Source organism: Oncorhynchus mykiss, chromosome 1 (assembly GCF_057628025.1).
Source record: "Oncorhynchus mykiss isolate SJ-2025 chromosome 1, ASM5762802v1, whole genome shotgun sequence".
NCBI lineage: Eukaryota > Metazoa > Chordata > Actinopteri > Salmoniformes > Salmonidae > Oncorhynchus > Oncorhynchus mykiss.
Window position 1 is genome coordinate 90,575,710 of NC_143022.1, and position 19,943 is coordinate 90,595,652.

Genomic DNA, 19,943 nt, shown 5'->3' on the forward strand with positions numbered 1-19,943 from the left:
GCTGGTGTAGAGGTTAACAGTGACTCCTATATATACACCCCCCCAGCATTGGTAACAGTGTCTGCTATATACACCCATACACCCCCCCCCCCCCCCAGCATGGATAACAGTGGCTCCTATATATACACCACCCCACCATGGGTAACAGTGTCTGCTATATATACACCCCCCCAGCATGTGAACAGTGGCTGCTATATATACACCCCCCCAGCATGGGTAACAGTGGCTGCTATATATACACCATCCCAGCATGGGTAACAGTGGCTGCTATATATACACCCCCCCAGCATGGGTAACAGTGGCTGCTATATATACACCATCCCAGCATGGGTAACAGTGGCTGCTATATATACACCATCCCAGCATGGGTAACAGTGGCTGCTATATATACACCCCCCAGCATGGGTAACAGTGGCTGCTATATATATACACCCACCCAGCATGGGTAACAGTGGCTGCTATATATATACACCCCCCCGCATGGGTAACAGTGGCTGCTATATATACACCCCCCCGCATGGGTAACAGTGGCTGCTATATATACACCCCCCCACATGGGTAACAGTGGCTGCTATATATACACCCCCCCACATGGGTAACAGTGACTGCTGTATATACACTGTTTGTACCAGCAATCTGCCAATCTGGACCCCAATGCAATTCTGCATCTTTATCCCCCTGTTGTTCACTACTATTCCTGCCTTAATAAAGTTATAATTATGGGGGGAAATATATATATTTATAGTATTATTATTATTATATTATTATTTTATTTACATTTGTTTTTCTTCTTCCAGTTGACAGAAGGAAGGATGAAGGCAGACCAGGAAGCTCCTCCCCCCTCCCCCGGATTGGAGGATTTGGCGATCAGGTGTCGGGAAGTGTGTCGGTCGTACGGGAAACTCAAAGTCCTGAGTAACCTCAACTTGACCGTACCACAGGGACACATGTTAGTAACCCACACTGACATTACAACAAAATCAGGCTTCGTGTCCAAATCTTATATAAGTAAGTTAATTGAGTGACACTATTAAGTTTTAGATACTTTATGATGATTTGGACATGAAGTGTGAAAAGACTAGTATATACTGTAGTTACCTTTGACTAACATTGGATTTGTGCCACATTTCACACAATGGCCAAGTAAACAAAACCAAAGCATGGATTGCTATGATACCCTTACAAGGAATAGGGCCTGATTACTGTACAGCACGCAGGGCAGGTGCCGTTTTTTTTGGGGGGGGGGGGTAACTGACTAAAGGGGAACAATGAGAAAATGCAGTGGGACTGGCTTGGAGGTCCAGAGTTGAGTTTGAGGGCTATAGTAGATATCTATGATTTAGCTCTCATGTCAATTTTTTTTAACCCAAAATTCTGTTCTCTCTTACCTTGCAGCTACGGCCTGCTGGGTCCGAGTGGATGTGGGAAGACCACGCTGTTGAAATGCATTCTGGGAACCCTGAAGATCTCCCGAGGGCACATCAGCGTGTTGGGGAAGCCGCCCGCATTTCCTGGACACCAGGTCCCTGGGAGGATGGTGGGGTACATGCCACAGGTACACTGTTATCAAATCAAATCAAATTTATTTATATAGCCCTTCTTACATCAGCTGATATCTCAAAGTGCTGTACAGAAACCCAGCCTGAAACTCAAAACAGCAAGCAATGCAGGGGTAGAAGCATGGTGGCTAGGAAAAACTATCTAGAAAGGCCAAAACCTAGGAAGAAACCTAGAGAGGAACCAGGCTATGAGGGGTGTCCTCTTCTGGCTGTGCCGGGTGGAGATTATAACTGAACATGGCCAAGATGTTCAAATGTTCATAGATGACCAGCGTGGTCAAATAATCAGTTACTTAGGAATAGAGTCATAACCAGGGGGTGTCATCCTCCATGGTCCTTGGTTAAGGTTAGGGTTCAGGTTAGGTAAGGGTTAAGGTTGGGGTAAGGGTTAAGGTTAGGGTAAGGGGTTAAGGTTAGGGTTCGGTTTAGGTAAGGGTTAAGGTTGGGGTAAGGGTTAAGGTTAGGGTAAGGGGTTAAGGTTAGGGTAAGGGGTTAAGGTTAGGGTTCGGGTTAGGTAAGGGTTAAGGTTGGGGTAAGGGTAGGGGTTAAGGTAAGGGTAGGGGTTAAGGTTAGGGTAAGGGGTTAAGGTTAGGGTAAGGGGTTAAGGTTAGGGTTCGGGTTAGGTAAGGGTTAAGGTTGGGGTAAGGGTAGGGGTTAAGGTAAGGGTAGGGGTTAAGGTTAGGGTAAGGGGTTAAGGTTAGGGGAAGGGGTTAAGGTTAGGGTAAGGGGTTAAGGTTAAAGGGACATTTTTAAAAAATCAACTTGGGCCTTCTGAGTGGCGCATTGGTCTAAGGCGTCACTACAGACTCTGGTTCAATCCTAGGCTGTGTCGCAGCTGGCCACGAAAGGGAGACCCATGAGGCGGTGCACAATTGGCCCAGCATCGTCCGTGTTAGGGAAGGGTTTGGCCGGCCCGGGATGTCCTTGTCCCATCACAATCTAGCGACTCCTTGTGGCGGGCCGGGCGACATCAGTCGCCAGCTGGACGGTGTTTCCTCCGACACATTGGTGCGGCTGCCTTCCGGGTTAAGCGAGCAGCGTGTCAAAAAGCAGTGCGGCTTGGCGGGGTCGTGTTTCGGAGGACGCATGACTCCTGACCTTCGCCTCTCCCGAGTCCATACGGGAGTTGCAACGATGGGACAAGACTGTAACTACCAAATGGATATCACGAAATTGGGGAGAAAAGGGAGTTAAAAAGTACACCAATTTAATACTTGTAAAAAAATGTCCACTTCATGTTCATCATCTCCAGCACCACCACAACATCAGCATATGTTAAAATGGAGTGTTTCTATGTTTTCTAGTAAAAACATTAGAGTAAGATAAGTGTTTTCAATGACATCATCAGTGTGCATCATGTGATTTTAGCCAATTATGAGCAGGCATTGCCTAGTAATTGTCTACTTATCTTCCTCTATCTTTTTTTTACTGCAAATCATACAAACGCGCCATTTTCACATATGTTGATGTTGGGGTGGTGCTGGTGATGATAAATATGAATTTGAGACATTTAAGGGAAAGTTAGGGGTTAGGGTTGGGGTTAAGGTTAAGGTTAAGGCTAAGGTTAGGGTTATGGTTTAGGATGGGGATGTCCCAAGGATCCCGGATAGCACTGACCCTTCCCCCATGATACAGAAGAGGTATCTTGTGTTACTGGCCTGCTGTACTAGACTCCTAACTTTGACTGGGCAATGAGACTCTCCTTTTCACTGAAATGAAACCTGTGCATAAGCAGCAGAGCTCCGCGAGAGGTTCACGCTACTCAGCGTAAAATTACCTTCTGGTTCTATTTCCAAGATTTCAACTAACAGCTCACAGCCGAACACTTGATTAACACAACACACCAAAACACAACACACCAAAACACAACACACCAAAACACAACACACCAAACACAACACACCAAAACACAACACACCAAAACACAACACACCAAAACACAACACATACCATGACATACCATTGTGTTTGTCCTTTAGGACCTGGCGTTGTACAATGAGTTTACCATCAGTGACACTCTGACGTTCTTCGGAAGGATCCACGGCCTGTCAGCTACGGACACCCAGGCACGCATGGACTTCCTGGTGGACTTCCTGGACCTACCTCACAACAGCAGCCTGGTTGGAAAACTCAGGTAATTAGGGCTGCAAAATTCCAGTGTCTTTCCCAAAGTTCCCAGGATTTCCAGAAACCTTTCCTTCAGCTTTCGGAGCATTGTTAATTCGATGCCATTTTATTTACGAGCTGGAATGAATAATACTCCATGCTAGCTCCTTTAAAAAGCAACAACGCTGCACATACACCAGGGTGGTACCACTCAATACGTGTGTTTTACGTCCCTTTGAGAAGTTGTGCACCAATATTGAGTTTTAAAAGCCTGTGATATCAAATTAAATGTCCTTTAATATAGACCACATTCATTTTTAATGTGAATAAAGGCAAACTAATGTGCCAAAATTCTGCATTGTGACATGTCCCTCCGTCAACCCTGGTGTAATGCTCCGGGTGTCGTGTGTGTGGAGTCAGACGCAGGAGACAGAGAGTGCAAGGCTGTGCTCTTTTAATGCACCAACGCACCACAGGGTGCTCACAATAATAACGGCCCCAAACACGGGGAATGAGAAAGGTACAACTGAAATTTCACGACCAGGAACAAACACGTTACAACACGCTCTACATTAGAGTCGAAGGTTACAATCATTAATCCCGCACAACAACCAGGCGGGCCGGCTGTCTAATAAAGACAAACTAATCATTCACCAACAGGTGCTACCAATAAACATACAAGGAGGGGGAGGAAAGACAATCAGTGGCAGCTAATAGGCCGGTGACGACGACCGCCGAGCGCCACCCGACCGGGAAGGGAAACCACCCTCGGTCGGACTCGTGACACCTAGGAAGATGTTAACATACTTAACCCCAACATTTCTCCAAGTTTCACCATCATTGTAAAGCCCTAGTTATGTTGTTGTTTTGACAGTCATTTCAGAAGATTATTATTTATTTATTGTTATTAGTGATTCATTTACTTCTGTCCCTCATTTTAAGGTCCACCTTGTTACGTGAACTGACCTCTTTTAATATGGTGAAACTTTTAATTTTTTAAATAATCATTGAACATCTAAAAGTCAAATCACAGAGTAAAAACAGGTGAGCTGTTTCTTCTCTTTTTATCCATGTTCTGGTGTTTTGTGGTGGGAAACGGCATGGCAACAAGACTTTGGGGTGACCATCGCTGATTGTGAATGGGAAACGGCATGGCAACAAGACTTTGGGGTGACCATCGCTGATTGTGAATGGGAAACGGCATGGCAACAAGACTTTGGGGTGACCATCACTAATTGTGAATGGGAAACGGCATGGCAACAAGACTTTGGGGTGACCATCGCTAATTGTGAATGGGAAACTTTTCCCACTAATGCCCCAAAAATTATGATATTCCATTTAAAAGGATAAATAAATTACAAACTACACCTGCCCCAAAGATAAGCAGCACTTGGTACTTATGCACATGTCTTCTGATACTGTCCTGTAGTTAATGATTTGGAGAAAGAGGTGGAAAGGGACATTTCAAACATTTTGGGCTTTCCAGTTGGTCTATAGGGGGTTTCAATCACCTTCCCCTGTGTCTAGACTATGGCTGAGTCCCAAATGGGACCATATCCACAGTATTTTGGGCTCTCCAGTTGGTCTATAGGGGGTTTCAATCTCCTTCCCCTGTGTCTAGACTATGGTGAGTCCCAAATGGGACCATATCCACAGTATTTTGGGCTCTCCAGTTGGTCTATTGCGGGTTTCAATCTCCTTCCCCTGTGTCTAGACTATGGCTGAGTCCCAAATGGGACCATATCCACAGTATTTTGGGCTCTCCAGTTGGTCTATAGGGGGTTTCAATCTCCTTCCCCTGTGTCTAGACTATGGCTGAGTCCCAAATGGGACCATATCCACAGTATTTTGGGCTCTCCAGTTGGTCTATAGGGGGTTTCAATCTCCTTCCCCTGTGTCTAGACTATGGTGAGTCCCAAATGGGACCATATCCACAGTATTTTGGGCTCTCCAGTTGGTCTATTGCGGGTTTCAATCACCTTCCCCTGTGTCTAGACTATGGCTGAGTCCCAGATGGGACCATATCCCCAGTATAGTGCACTACTTTTGACCAGTAGTGCACTATATAGGGAATAGGGTGCCGTTTGGGACTCAGTATATCTCATTTTGATCTGGAGGAAAAGTACACTACAACCAAGAGAGATAGAAAGAGAAGGAAACGGTTTCACCCTGAGGAGGTTTATGTTTGTTTGTCACGGGCTTCTGTCATGTAAAAATGCTGTGGAGTCAGCCCGCCCTGTCTGAAACTAAGTAGGTGTTATGCAACAGACATTTGCCAAGATGTCAATGCCAAAAAGAAGGCTCCCTCACTTCCATCAAAACAACTCCTCAATGATTGCTTATTACTCTTAGCTGTAACAGTAAGAGTACACAGCAAACTGGCCAGTATTACCTGGCGTTGATTATTCAGGGTAACATTTCTAGTGTTGATTCAGGAGTTAAATTAACACTTGGTGGTGTTAAATAACCCCAGTGTTGGTGTTAATAACCAGAGTTGATGAAATGGTCGTTCCAGTTTATTGCTTTAGGTAGTCTGATATTTTAGTCTTGCCAACTCTGGCAGTTGCAGGTGAATAAAAATTCTACATTTTGGATATCCCCTGCTCTGGCTGGATATCAATAGGAATGACACATCACTTTGTAAGCCAGCATAATGTGACTTGCTGAACTTGATGTGGCCTGTAAACCATGAGTTGTAGGCCTGTCAGGATGCGTGAATGAGGACCCAAAAGCGAATTAACGTAAACAGAGCTTCTTTAATAACAAAACAAATGTAGGCTCAGATGGACCGGCAGATTCCGACAGGACAGGACAAGGTTGCAGCAAACATGACGATAGTCTGGTTCAGGCATGAACAACACAAACAAGAATCCGACAAGGACAGAAACAAAAACAGAGAGAGATATAGAGGACTAATCAGAGGGAAAAGGGGAACAGGTGGGAAAAGGGGTGACGAGGTAGTTAGGAGGAGACAAGGAACAGCTGGGGGAAAGAGGGGGAGAAAAGGTAACCTAATAACGACCAGCAGAGGGAGACAGGGTGAAGGGAAAGGACAGAAACAAGACACAACATGACAATACATGACAGTACCCCCCCACTCACCGAGCGCCTCCTGGCGCACTCGAGGAGGAAACCTGGCGGCAACGGAGGAAATCATCGATCAGCGCACGGTCCAGCACGTCCCGAGAGGGAACCCAACTCCTCTCCTCAGGACCGTACCCCTCCCAATCTACTAGGTACTGATGACCACGGCCCTTGAGGACGCATATCCAAAATCCTACGGACCCTGTAGATGGGTGCGCCCTCGACAAGGATGGGGGGGGGGGGGGGGGAGACGAGCGGGGGCGCGAAGAACGGGCTTGACACAGGAGACATGGAAGACCGGGTGGACGCGACGAAGATATCGCGGAAGAAGAAGTCGAACTGCGACAGGGTTAATGATCTGGGAAATACGGAACGGACCAATGAACCGCGGGGTCAACTTGCGAGAAGCGGTCTTAAGGGGAAGGTTCTGAGTGGAGAGCCAAACTCTCTGACCGCGACAATATCTAGGACTCTTAGTTCTACGCTTATTAGCAGCCCTCACAGTCTGCGCCCTATAACGGCAAAGTGCAGACCTGACCCTCTTCCAGGTGCGCTCGCAACGTTGGACAAAAGCCTGAGCGGAGGGGACGCTGGACTCGGCGAACTGAGATGAGAACAGCGGAGGCTGGTACCCGAGGCTACTCTGAAAAGGGGATAGCCCGGTCGCAGACGAAGGAAGCGAGTTGTGGGCGTATTCTGCCCAGGGGAGCTGTTCTGACCAAGACGCAGGGTTGCGAAAAGAAAGACTGCGTAAGATGCGACCAATAGTCTGATTGGCCCGTTCTGCTTGACCGTTAGACTGGGGGTGAAAGCCGGAAGAGAGACTGACGGAAGCCCCAATCAAACGGCAAAACTCCCTCCAAAATTGAGACGTGAATTGCGGACCTCTGTCCGAAACGACGTCTGACGGAAGGCCATGAATTCTGAAAACATTCTCGATGATGATTTGTGCCGTCTCTTTAGCAGAAGGAAGCTTAGCAAGGGGAATAAAATGAGCCGCCTTAGAGAACCTGTCGACAACCGTAAGAATAACAGTCTTCCCCGCTGACGAAGGCAGTCCGGTGACAAAATCTAAGGCGATGTGAGACCACGGTCGAGAGGGAATGGGAAGCGGCCTGAGACGGCCGGCAGGAGGGGAGTTACCGGACTTAGTCTGCGCGCAGACCGAACAAGCAGCCACGAAGCGACGCGTGTCATGCTCCCGGGTGGGCCACCAAAAACGCTGGCGAATGGAAGCAAGCGTACCCCGAACGCCAGGGTGGCCGGCTAACTTGGCAGAGTGAGCCCACTGAAGAACGGCCAGACGAGTAGGAACGGGAACGAAAAGAAGGTTCCTGGGACAAGCGCGCGGCGACGGAGTTTGAGTGAGTGCTTGCTTTACCTGCCTCTCAATTCCCCAGACAGTCAACCCGACAACACGCCCCTCAGGGAGAATCCCCTCGGGGTCAGTGGAGGCTACTGAAGAACTGAAGAGACGAGATAAAGCATCAGGCTTGGTGTTCTTAGAGCCCGGACGATAAGAAATCACGAACTCGAAACGAGCGAAAAACAGCGCCCAGCGCGCCTGACGCGCATTAAGTCGTTTGGCAGAACGGATGTACTCAAGGTTCCTATGGTCAGTCCAAACGACAAAAGGAACGGTCGCCCCCTCCAACCACTGTCGCCATTCGCCTAGGGCTAAGCGGATGGCGAGCAGTTCGCGGTTTCCCACATCATAGTTACGTTCCGACGGCGACAGGCGATGAGAAAAATACGCGCAAGGGTGGACCTTGTCGTCAGAGAGGGAGCGTTGAGAAAGAATGGCTCCCACGCCCACCTCTGACGCGTCAACCTCGACCACGAACTGTCTAGAGACGTCAGGTGTAACAAGGATAGGAGCGGATGTAAAACGATTCTTGAGGAGATCAAAAGCTCCCTGGGCAGAAACGGACCACTTAAAGCACGTCTTGACAGAAGTAAGGGCTGTGAGAGGAGCTGCCACCTGACCGAAATTACGGATGAAACGACGATAGAAGTTCGCGAAGCCGAGAAAGCGCTGCAGCTCGACGCGTGACTTAGGGACGGGCCAATCAATGACAGCCTGGACCTTAGCGGGATCCATCTTAATGCCCTCAGCGGAAATAACAGAACCGAGAAATGTGACGGAGGAGGCATGAAAAGTGCACTTCTCAGCCTTCACAAAAAGACAATTCTCTAAAAGGCGCTGGAGGACACGTCGAACGTGCTGAACATCAATCTGGAGTGACGGTGAAAAAATCAGGATATCGTCAAGGTAAACGAAAACAAAGATGTTCAGCATGTCTCTCAGGACATCATTGACTAATGCCTGAAAGACAGCTGGAGCGTTAGCGAGGCCGAAAGGAAGAACCCGGTATTCAAAGTGCCCTAACGGAGTGTTAAACGCCGTCTTCCACTCGTCCCCCTCCCTGATGCGCACGAGATGGTAAGCGTTACGAAGGTCCAACTTAGTGAAAAACCTGGCTCCCTGCAGGATCTCGAAGGCTGAAGACATAAGAGGAAGCGGATAACGATTCTTCACTGTTATGTCATTCAGCCCTCGATAATCTATGCAGGGGCGCAGGGACCCGTCCTTCTTCTTAACAAAAAAAAACCCCGCTCCGGCGGGAGAGGAGGAGGGGACTATGGTACCGGCGGCAAGAGCTACAGACAAATAATCTTCGAGAGCCTTACGTTCGGGAGCCGACAGAGAGTATAGTCTACCCCGGGGGGGAGTGGTTCCCGGAAGGAGATCAATACTACAATCATACGACCGGTGTGGAGGAAGAGAGGTGGCCCTGGACCGACTGAACACCGTGCGCAGATCGTGATATTCCTCCGGCACCCCTGTCAAATCACCAGGCTCCTCCTGTGAAGAAGAGACAGAGGAAACAGGAGGGATAGCAGACATTAAACATTTCACATGACAAGAGACGTTCCAGGAGAGGATAGAATTACTAGACCAATTAATAGAAGGATTATGACAAACTAGCCAGGGATGGCCCAAAACAACAGGTGTAAAAGGTGAACGAAAAATTAAAAAAGAAATGGTTTCGCTATGATTACCAGAGACAGTGAGGGTTAAAGGTAGCGTCTCACGCTGAATCCTGGGGAGAGGACTACCATCCAAGGCGAACAAGGCCGTGGGCTCCCTTAACTGTCTGAGAGGAATGTCATGTTCCCGAGCCCAGGTCTCGTCCATAAAACAGCCCTCCGCCCCAGAGTCTATTAAGGCACTGCAGGAAGCTGACGAACCGGTCCAGCGTAGATGGACCGACAAGGTAGTGCAGGATCTTGAAGGAGAGACAGGAGTAGTAGCGCTCACCAGTAGCCCTCCGCTTACTGATGAGCTCTGGCTTTTACTGGACATGAAGTGACAAAATGACCAGCGGAACCGCAATAGAGACAGAGGCGGTTGGTGATTCTCCGTTCCCTCTCTTTAGTCGAGATGCGGATACCTCCCAGCTGCATAGGCTCAGCACCCGAGCCGGCAGAGGAAGATGGTAGTGATGCGGAGAGGGGGGCAACGGAGAACGCGAGCTCCTTTCCACGAGCTCGGTGACGAAGATCAACCCGTCGCTCAATGCGAATAGCGAGTTCAATCAAGGAATCCACGCTGGAAGGAACCTCCCGGGAGAGAATCTCATCCTTTACCTCTGCGCGGAGACCCTCCAGAAAACGAGCGAGCAAAGCCGGCTCGTTCCAGCCACTGGAGGCAGCAAGAGTGCGAAACTCAATAGAGTAGTCTGTTATGGATCGATTACCTTGACATAGGGAAGACAGGGCCCTGGAAGCCTCCTCCCCAAAAACAGATCGATCAAAAACCCGTATCATCTCCTCCTTAAAGTCCTGATACTGGTTAGTACACTCAGCCCTTGCCTCCCAGATTGCCGTGCCCCACTCACGAGCCCGTCCAGTAAGGAGAGATATGACGTAGGCGATACGAGCAGTGCTCCTGGAGTAAGTGTTGGGCTGGAGAGAAAACACAATATCACACTGGGTGAGGAACGAGCGGCATTCAGTGGGCTCCCCAGAGTAACACGGCGGGTTATTGATTCTGGGCTCCGGAGATTCGAAAGCCCTGGAAGTGGCCGGTGGATCGAGGCGGAGATGGTGAACCTGTTCTGTGAGGTTGGAGACTTGGGTGGCCAGGGTCTCAACGGCATGTCGAGCAGCAGACAATTCCTGCTCGTGTCTGCTTAGCATCGCTCCCTGGATCTCGACGGCTGAGTGGAGAGGATCCGAAGTCGCTGGGTCCATTCTTGGTCGGATTCTTCTGTCAGGATGCGTGAATGAGGACCCAAAAGCGAATTAACGTAAACAGAGCTTCTTTAATAACAAAACAAATGTAGGCTCAGATGGACCGGCAGGTTCCGACAGGACAGGACAAGGTTGCAGCAAACATGACGATAGTCTGGTTCAGGCATGAACAACACAAACAAGAATCCGACAAGGACAGAAACAAAAACAGAGAGAGATATAGAGGACTAATCAGAGGGAAAAAGGGAACAGGTGGGAAAAGGGGTGACGAGGTAGTTAGGAGGAGACAAGGAACAGCTGGGGGAAAGAGGGGGAGAAAAGGTAACCTAATAACGACCAGCAGAGGGAGACAGGGTGAAGGGAAAGGACAGAAACAAGACACAACATGACAATACATGACAGTACCCCCCCACTCACCGAGCGCCTCCTGGCGCACTCGAGGAGGAAACCTGGCGGCAACGGAGGAAATCATCGATCAGCGCACGGTCCAGCACGTCCCGAGAGGGAACCCAACTCCTCTCCTCAGGACCGTACCCCTCCCAATCTACTAGGTACTGATGACCACGGCCCTTGAGGACGCATATCCAAAATCCTACGGACCCTGTAGATGGGTGCGCCCTCGACAAGGATGGGGGGGGGGGGGGAAGACGAGCGGGGGCGCGAAGAACGGGCTTGACACAGGAGACATGGAAGACCGGGTGGACGCGACGAAGATATCGCGGAAGAAGAAGTCGAACTGCGACAGGGTTAATGATCTGGGAAATACGGAACGGACCAATGAACCGCGGGGTCAACTTGCGAGAAGCGGTCTTAAGGGGAAGGTTCTGAGTGGAGAGCCAAACTCTCTGACCGCGACAATATCTAGGACTCTTAGTTCTACGCTTATTAGCAGCCCTCACAGTCTGCGCCCTATAACGGCAAAGTGCAGACCTGACCCTCTTCCAGGTGCGCTCGCAACGTTGGACAAAAGCCTGAGCGGAGGGGACGCTGGACTCGGCGAACTGAGATGAGAACAGCGGAGGCTGGTACCCGAGGCTACTCTGAAAAGGGGATAGCCCGGTCGCAGACGAAGGAAGCGAGTTGTGGGCGTATTCTGCCCAGGGGAGCTGTTCTGACCAAGACGCAGGGTTGCGAAAAGAAAGACTGCGTAAGATGCGACCAATAGTCTGATTGGCCCGTTCTGCTTGACCGTTAGACTGGGGGTGAAAGCCGGAAGAGAGACTGACGGAAGCCCCAATCAAACGGCAAAACTCCCTCCAAAATTGAGACGTGAATTGCGGACCTCTGTCCGAAACGACGTCTGACGGAAGGCCATGAATTCTGAAAACATTCTCGATGATGATTTGTGCCGTCTCTTTAGCAGAAGGAAGCTTAGCAAGGGGAATAAAATGAGCCGCCTTAGAGAACCTGTCGACAACCGTAAGAATAACAGTCTTCCCCGCTGACGAAGGCAGTCCGGTGACAAAATCTAAGGCGATGTGAGACCACGGTCGAGAGGGAATGGGAAGCGGCCTGAGACGGCCGGCAGGAGGGGAGTTACCGGACTTAGTCTGCGCGCAGACCGAACAAGCAGCCACGAAGCGACGCGTGTCATGCTCCCGGGTGGGCCACCAAAAACGCTGGCGAATGGAAGCAAGCGTACCCCGAACGCCAGGGTGGCCGGCTAACTTGGCAGAGTGAGCCCACTGAAGAACGGCCAGACGAGTAGGAACGGGAACGAAAAGAAGGTTCCTGGGACAAGCGCGCGGCGACGGAGTTTGAGTGAGTGCTTGCTTTACCTGCCTCTCAATTCCCCAGACAGTCAACCCGACAACACGCCCCTCAGGGAGAATCCCCTCGGGGTCAGTGGAGGCTACTGAAGAACTGAAGAGACGAGATAAAGCATCAGGCTTGGTGTTCTTAGAGCCCGGACGATAAGAAATCACGAACTCGAAACGAGCGAAAAACAGCGCCCAGCGCGCCTGACGCGCATTAAGTCGTTTGGCAGAACGGATGTACTCAAGGTTCCTATGGTCAGTCCAAACGACAAAAGGAACGGTCGCCCCCTCCAACCACTGTCGCCATTCGCCTAGGGCTAAGCGGATGGCGAGCAGTTCGCGGTTTCCCACATCATAGTTACGTTCCGACGGCGACAGGCGATGAGAAAAATACGCGCAAGGGTGGACCTTGTCGTCAGAGAGGGAGCGTTGAGAAAGAATGGCTCCCACGCCCACCTCTGACGCGTCAACCTCGACCACGAACTGTCTAGAGACGTCAGGTGTAACAAGGATAGGAGCGGATGTAAAACGATTCTTGAGGAGATCAAAAGCTCCCTGGGCAGAAACGGACCACTTAAAGCACGTCTTGACAGAAGTAAGGGCTGTGAGAGGAGCTGCCACCTGACCGAAATTACGGATGAAACGACGATAGAAGTTCGCGAAGCCGAGAAAGCGCTGCAGCTCGACGCGTGACTTAGGGACGGGCCAATCAATGACAGCCTGGACCTTAGCGGGATCCATCTTAATGCCCTCAGCGGAAATAACAGAACCGAGAAATGTGACGGAGGAGGCATGAAAAGTGCACTTCTCAGCCTTCACAAAAAGACAATTCTCTAAAAGGCGCTGGAGGACACGTCGAACGTGCTGAACATCAATCTGGAGTGACGGTGAAAAAATCAGGATATCGTCAAGGTAAACGAAAACAAAGATGTTCAGCATGTCTCTCAGGACATCATTGACTAATGCCTGAAAGACAGCTGGAGCGTTAGCGAGGCCGAAAGGAAGAACCCGGTATTCAAAGTGCCCTAACGGAGTGTTAAACGCCGTCTTCCACTCGTCCCCCTCCCTGATGCGCACGAGATGGTAAGCGTTACGAAGGTCCAACTTAGTGAAAAACCTGGCTCCCTGCAGGATCTCGAAGGCTGAAGACATAAGAGGAAGCGGATAACGATTCTTCACTGTTATGCCATTCAGCCCTCGATAATCTATGCAGGGGCGCAGGGACCCGTCCTTCTTCTTAACAAAAAAAAACCCCGCTCCGGCGGGAGAGGAGGAGGGGACTATGGTACCGGCGGCAAGAGCTACAGACAAATAATCTTCGAGAGCCTTACGTTCGGGAGCCGACAGAGAGTATAGTCTACCCCGGGGGGGAGTGGTTCCCGGAAGGAGATCAATACTACAATCATACGACCGGTGTGGAGGAAGAGAGGTGGCCCTGGACCGACTGAACACCGTGCGCAGATCGTGATATTCCTCCGGCACCCCTGTCAAATCACCAGGCTCCTCCTGTGAAGAAGAGACAGAGGAAACAGGAGGGATAGCAGACATTAAACATTTCACATGACAAGAGACGTTCCAGGAGAGGATAGAATTACTAGACCAATTAATAGAAGGATTATGACAAACTAGCCAGGGATGGCCCAAAACAACAGGTGTAAAAGGTGAACGAAAAATTAAAAAAGAAATGGTTTCGCTATGATTACCAGAGACAGTGAGGGTTAAAGGTAGCGTCTCACGCTGAATCCTGGGGAGAGGACTACCATCCAAGGCGAACAAGGCCGTGGGCTCCCTTAACTGTCTGAGAGGAATGTCATGTTCCCGAGCCCAGGTCTCGTCCATAAAACAGCCCTCCGCCCCAGAGTCTATTAAGGCACTGCAGGAAGCTGACGAACCGGTCCAGCGTAGATGGACCGACAAGGTAGTGCAGGATCTTGAAGGAGAGACAGGAGTAGTAGCGCTCACCAGTAGCCCTCCGCTTACTGATGAGCTCTGGCTTTTACTGGACATGAAGTGACAAAATGACCAGCGGAACCGCAATAGAGACAGAGGCGGTTGGTGATTCTCCGTTCCCTCTCTTTAGTCAAGATGCGGATACCTCCCAGCTGCATAGGCTCAGCACCCGAGCCGGCAGAGGAAGATGGTAGTGATGCGGAGAGGGGGGCAACGGAGAACGCGAGCTCCTTTCCACGAGCTCGGTGACGAAGATCAACCCGTCGCTCAATGCGAATAGCGAGTTCAATCAAGGAATCCACGCTGGAAGGAACCTCCCGGGAGAGAATCTCATCCTTTACCTCTGCGCGGAGACCCTCCAGAAAACGAGCGAGCAAAGCCGGCTCGTTCCAGCCACTGGAGGCAGCAAGAGTGCGAAACTCAATAGAGTAGTCTGTTATGGATCGATTACCTTGACATAGGGAAGACAGGGCCCTGGAAGCCTCCTCCCCAAAAACAGATCGATCAAAAACCCGTATCATCTCCTCCTTAAAGTCCTGATACTGGTTAGTACACTCAGCCCTTGCCTCCCAGATTGCCGTGCCCCACTCACGAGCCCGTCCAGTAAGGAGAGATATGACGTAGGCGATACGAGCAGTGCTCCTGGAGTAAGTGTTGGGCTGGAGAGAAAACACAATATCACACTGGGTGAGGAACGAGCGGCATTCAGTGGGCTCCCCAGAGTAACACGGCGGGTTATTGATTCTGGGCTCCGGAGATTCGAAAGCCCTGGAAGTGGCCGGTGGATCGAGGCGGAGATGGTGAACCTGTTCTGTGAGGTTGGAGACTTGGGTGGCCAGGGTCTCAACGGCATGTCGAGCAGCAGACAATTCCTGCTCGTGTCTGCTTAGCATCGCTCCCTGGATCTCGACGGCTGAGTGGAGAGGATCCGAAGTCGCTGGGTCCATTCTTGGTCGGATTCTTCTGTCAGGATGCGTGAATGAGGACCCAAAAGCGAATTAACGTAAACAGAGCTTCTTTAATAACAAAACAAATGTAGGCTCAGATGGACCGGCAGATTCCGACAGGACAGGACAAGGTTGCAGCAAACATGACGATAGTCTGGTTCAGGCATGAACAACACAAACAAGAATCCGACAAGGACAGAAACAAAAACAGAGAGAGATATAGAGGACTAATCAGAGGGAAAAAGGGAACAGGTGGGAAAAGGGGTGACGAGGTAGTTAGGAGGAGACAAGGAACAGCTGGGGGAAAGAGGGGGAGAAAAGGTAACCTAATAACGACCAGCAGAGGGAGACAGGGTGAAGGGAAAGGACAGAAACAAGACACAACATGACAATACATGACAAGGCCACTGTATCAGGGTAAAATTAAGCCTTCAAAATAAGGCATTAAGAAATGAAAGGGATACTTCTGAATTTTGGCAGAGGCCATTAGAGGTAGTTTCGCAAGCCACTAAAATTAGCACAATGACTGGAATTCTATGGGAATCTACTAGCATTGCCAAAATCCCGAAGTATCCCTTTAAATAATTTATATTTAATGACAGCATATTCACTTAGGACAGGGATGGGCAACTGGCGGCCCATGTGGATTAACAGTTCTTCACTTCAATCAATCAATCAATCAAATGTATTTATAAAGCCCTTCTTACATCAGCTGATATCTCAAAGTACTCTACAGAAACCCAGCCTAAAACCCCAAACAGCAAGCTATGCAGGTGTAGAAGCACGGTGGCTAGGAAAAACTCCCTAGAAAGGCCAAAACCTAGGAAGAAACCTAGAGAGGAACCAGGCTATGAGGGGTGGCCAGTCCTCTTCTGGCTGTGCCGGGTGGAGATTATAACAGAACATGGCCAAGATGTTCAAATGTTCATAGATGACCAGCAGGGTCAAATAATAATAATCACAGTGGTTGTAGAGGGTGCAACAGGTCAGCACCTCAGGAGTAAATGTCAGTTGGATCTTCACATCCGGTCGTTCAGAGTATCTCTACCACTCCTGCTGTCTCTAGAGAGTTGAAAACAGCAGGTCTGGGACAGGTAGCACGTCCGGGGAACAGGTCAGGGTTCCACTTGTTATTTCAGGCTCTGATTGTCACTCAATTTGCCCATGTTAGCTAACCATTTTAGATTGGGAAGTTAGTCTAGGGCCAGCTATTTAAACTTGTAGTAATCAATGGCAAAATGTGTAAAATTGCAGGAAATGGACCCGTATAGACACTGGAACAGTGTTAAACTGCTGTGTAGCTATCGTCATGGCATCAGCTCATGGGAATCTGAATAAAGATGGAAGATTACTCTTGGATAATAACTGTTAGATCTGGTATAATAACTCTTAGATCTGTGTGTGTGTGTGTGTGTGTGTGTGTGTGTGTGTGTGTGTGTGTGTGTGTGTGTGTGTGTGTGTGTGTGTGTGTGTGTGTGTGTGTGTGTGTGTGTGTGTGTGTGTGTGTGTGTGTGTGTGTGTGTGTGTGTGTGTGTGTGTGTGGTGTGTGTGTTTACAGCGGAGGGCAGAAACGGAGGGTGTCTCTAGGAGCAGCCTTACTTCAAAACCCCCAGTTATTGATTCTGGATGAACCCACAGTCGGGGTGGACCCTGTGCTGAGAGCCAAGTATGTACTGGACACACACACACGGACACTCACATTCAACCAAAACCAAACTGAAAACCCAACTATTGTACCCAACCTCATGCCTTCAAAGACCAGTCTTACACCTTTGAGTGCTGATCTAGGATCAGATCCCCCCTCTTATTTATTATGATTTAAATGGCTAAACTGATCCTAGATCAGCACTCTGAGATGTTTCGTGGATAAAGAAAACCCAACCAAGTCAGTGTTTCCCAGGTAACCCAGGCAGGTCATCAGGCTAAGACTGCATCCCAGATGGCCCCCTATTCCCTATGTAGTGAACTACTTTAGACCAGGGCCCAGAGGGTGCCTTTTGGGGGCCCAGAGGATGCCTTTTGGGGGCCCAGAGGGTGCCTTTTGGGGGCCCAGAGGATGCCTTTTGGGGGCCCAGAGGATGCCTTTTGGGGGCCCAGAGGATGCCTTTTGGGGGCCCATAGGGTGCCTTTTGGGAGCACAGAGGATGCCTTTTGGGGGCCCAGAGGATGCCTTTTTGGGGGCCCAGAGGGTGCCTTTTGGGGGCCCGTAGGGTGCCTTTTGGGTCACAGATTAAGACATCTTTATGGTGGTAATCAAATCATATCTGCACGAAGTTAGTTTATTTGTTGTGTGACGCTGAAAGGTGGTTCTCTGAACTGCACTCGTGATGAGTAACCTTGCCTGAGACCTCAAGACCTGCGTTAGCTCCCCAAGCTAATGCCTAGGCTTCAGCTCAACGGGACACGTAGTCTTTTGGTGCGCAGATGATCACATTTGCACACTCTTTCTCTGTATCTCTACTGCTCGAGGTACAGTACAACATTGTCCCAAACAGCACCCCATGTCCTGAATAGTGCAATATTTTGGACCAGAGCCCTGGTTATAAAAGTGCACTTTATAGAGAATAGGGTGCCATTTGGGACCATAGGATGTTGCCCTTAAACTGAGTTGTGTCATGTGTCCCTGTAGGATCTGGCAGCATCTAGTAGAGATTGTGAAAACTGGAAAAGTATCAGTCGTCATCACCACTCACTACATCGAGGAGGCCAGGCAAGCCAACGTGGTAAGATACAGTCTATATACATGATAACTACCTACTGATAGACACTACATAGAGGAGGCCAGGCAAGCCAACGTGGTAAGATACAGTCTATATACATGATAACTACCTACTCATAGACACTACATAGAGGAGGCCAGGCAAGCCAACGTGGTAAGATACAGTCTATATACATGATAACTACCTACTGATAGACAGCTACCTACTGACAGACAACTACCTACTGATAGACAACTCCCTACTGATAGACACTACATAGAGGAGGCCAGGCAAGCCAACGTGGTAAGATACAGTCTATATACATGATAACTACCTACTGATAGACACTACATAGAGGAGGCCAGGCAAGCCAACGTGGTAAGATACAGTCTATATACATGATAACTACCTACTCATAGACACTACATAGAGGAGGCCAGGCAAGCCAACGTGGTAAGATACAGTCTATATACATGATAACTACCTACTGATAGACAACTCCCTACTGATAGACAACTCCCTACTGATAGACAACTACCTACTGATAGACAACTCCCTAGTGATAGACAACTCCCTACTGATAGACAACTCCCTACTGATAGACAACTCCCTAGTGATAGACAACTCCCTAGTGATAGACAACTACCTACTGATAGACAGCTACCTACTGATAGACAACTACCTACTGATAGACAGCTACCTACTGATAGACAACTACCTACTGATAGACAGCTACCTACTGATAGACGCTACCTACTGATAGACAGCTACCTACTGATAGACAGCTACCTACTGATAGACAACTACCTACTGATAGACAGCTACCTACTGATAGACGCTACCTACTGATAGACAGCTACCTACTGATAGACAACTACCTACTGATAGACAGCTACCTACTGATAGACAGCTACCTACTGATAGACACTACCTACTGATAGACAACACCCTACTGATAGACAACTCCCTACTCTATATACGTACATGCCATATGTTTTCATAGCTGCTTAGAGGTTCATTTGAGCAAACATTGGTTGTCTCTATAATGTCTCTATGCACTATAACAGTCTCAATACTGTCTCTATGCACTATAACAGTCTCTATACTGTCTCTATACTCTATAACAGACTCTATACTGTCTCTATACTCTATAACAGTCTCTATACTGTCTCTATGCACTATAACAGTCTCTATACTGTCCCTATACTCTATAACGGTCTCTATACTGTTTCTATACTCTATAACAGTCTCTATACTGTCTCTGTGCACTATAACAGTCGCTATACTGTCTCTATGCACTATAACAGTCTCTATACTGTCTCTATACTCTATAACAGTCTCTATACTGTTTCTATACTCTATAACAGTCTCTATACTGTCTCTATACTCTATAGCAGACTCTATACTGTCTCTATATTCTATAACAGACTCTATACTGTCTCTGTGCACTATAACAGTCTCTATACTGTCTCTATACTCTATAACGGTCTCTATACTGTTTCTATACTCTATAACAGTCTCTATACTGTCTCTATACTCTATAACAGTCTCTATACTGTCTCTATACTCTATAACGGTCTCTAT

The 19,943-nt window shown here is 48.9% G+C and overlaps 1 protein-coding gene across 1 annotated transcript in view; it reads left to right on the forward strand.

Annotated features, from left to right (window-relative positions):
- Positions 1 to 19,943, forward strand: part of LOC110532855 (ABC transporter G family member 23) — a 47,035-nt gene that overhangs the window by 3,514 nt on the left and 23,578 nt on the right. The window contains exons 2-6 of the mRNA XM_090181854.1: positions 798 to 949; positions 1,396 to 1,555; positions 3,539 to 3,693; positions 17,219 to 17,326; positions 18,290 to 18,383. Of these exons, the coding sequence (XP_090037980.1) occupies positions 813 to 949; positions 1,396 to 1,555; positions 3,539 to 3,693; positions 17,219 to 17,326; positions 18,290 to 18,383 (654 nt within the window). The 5' untranslated portion in view covers positions 798 to 812. The remainder of the gene's footprint in view (positions 1 to 797; positions 950 to 1,395; positions 1,556 to 3,538; positions 3,694 to 17,218; positions 17,327 to 18,289; positions 18,384 to 19,943) is intronic.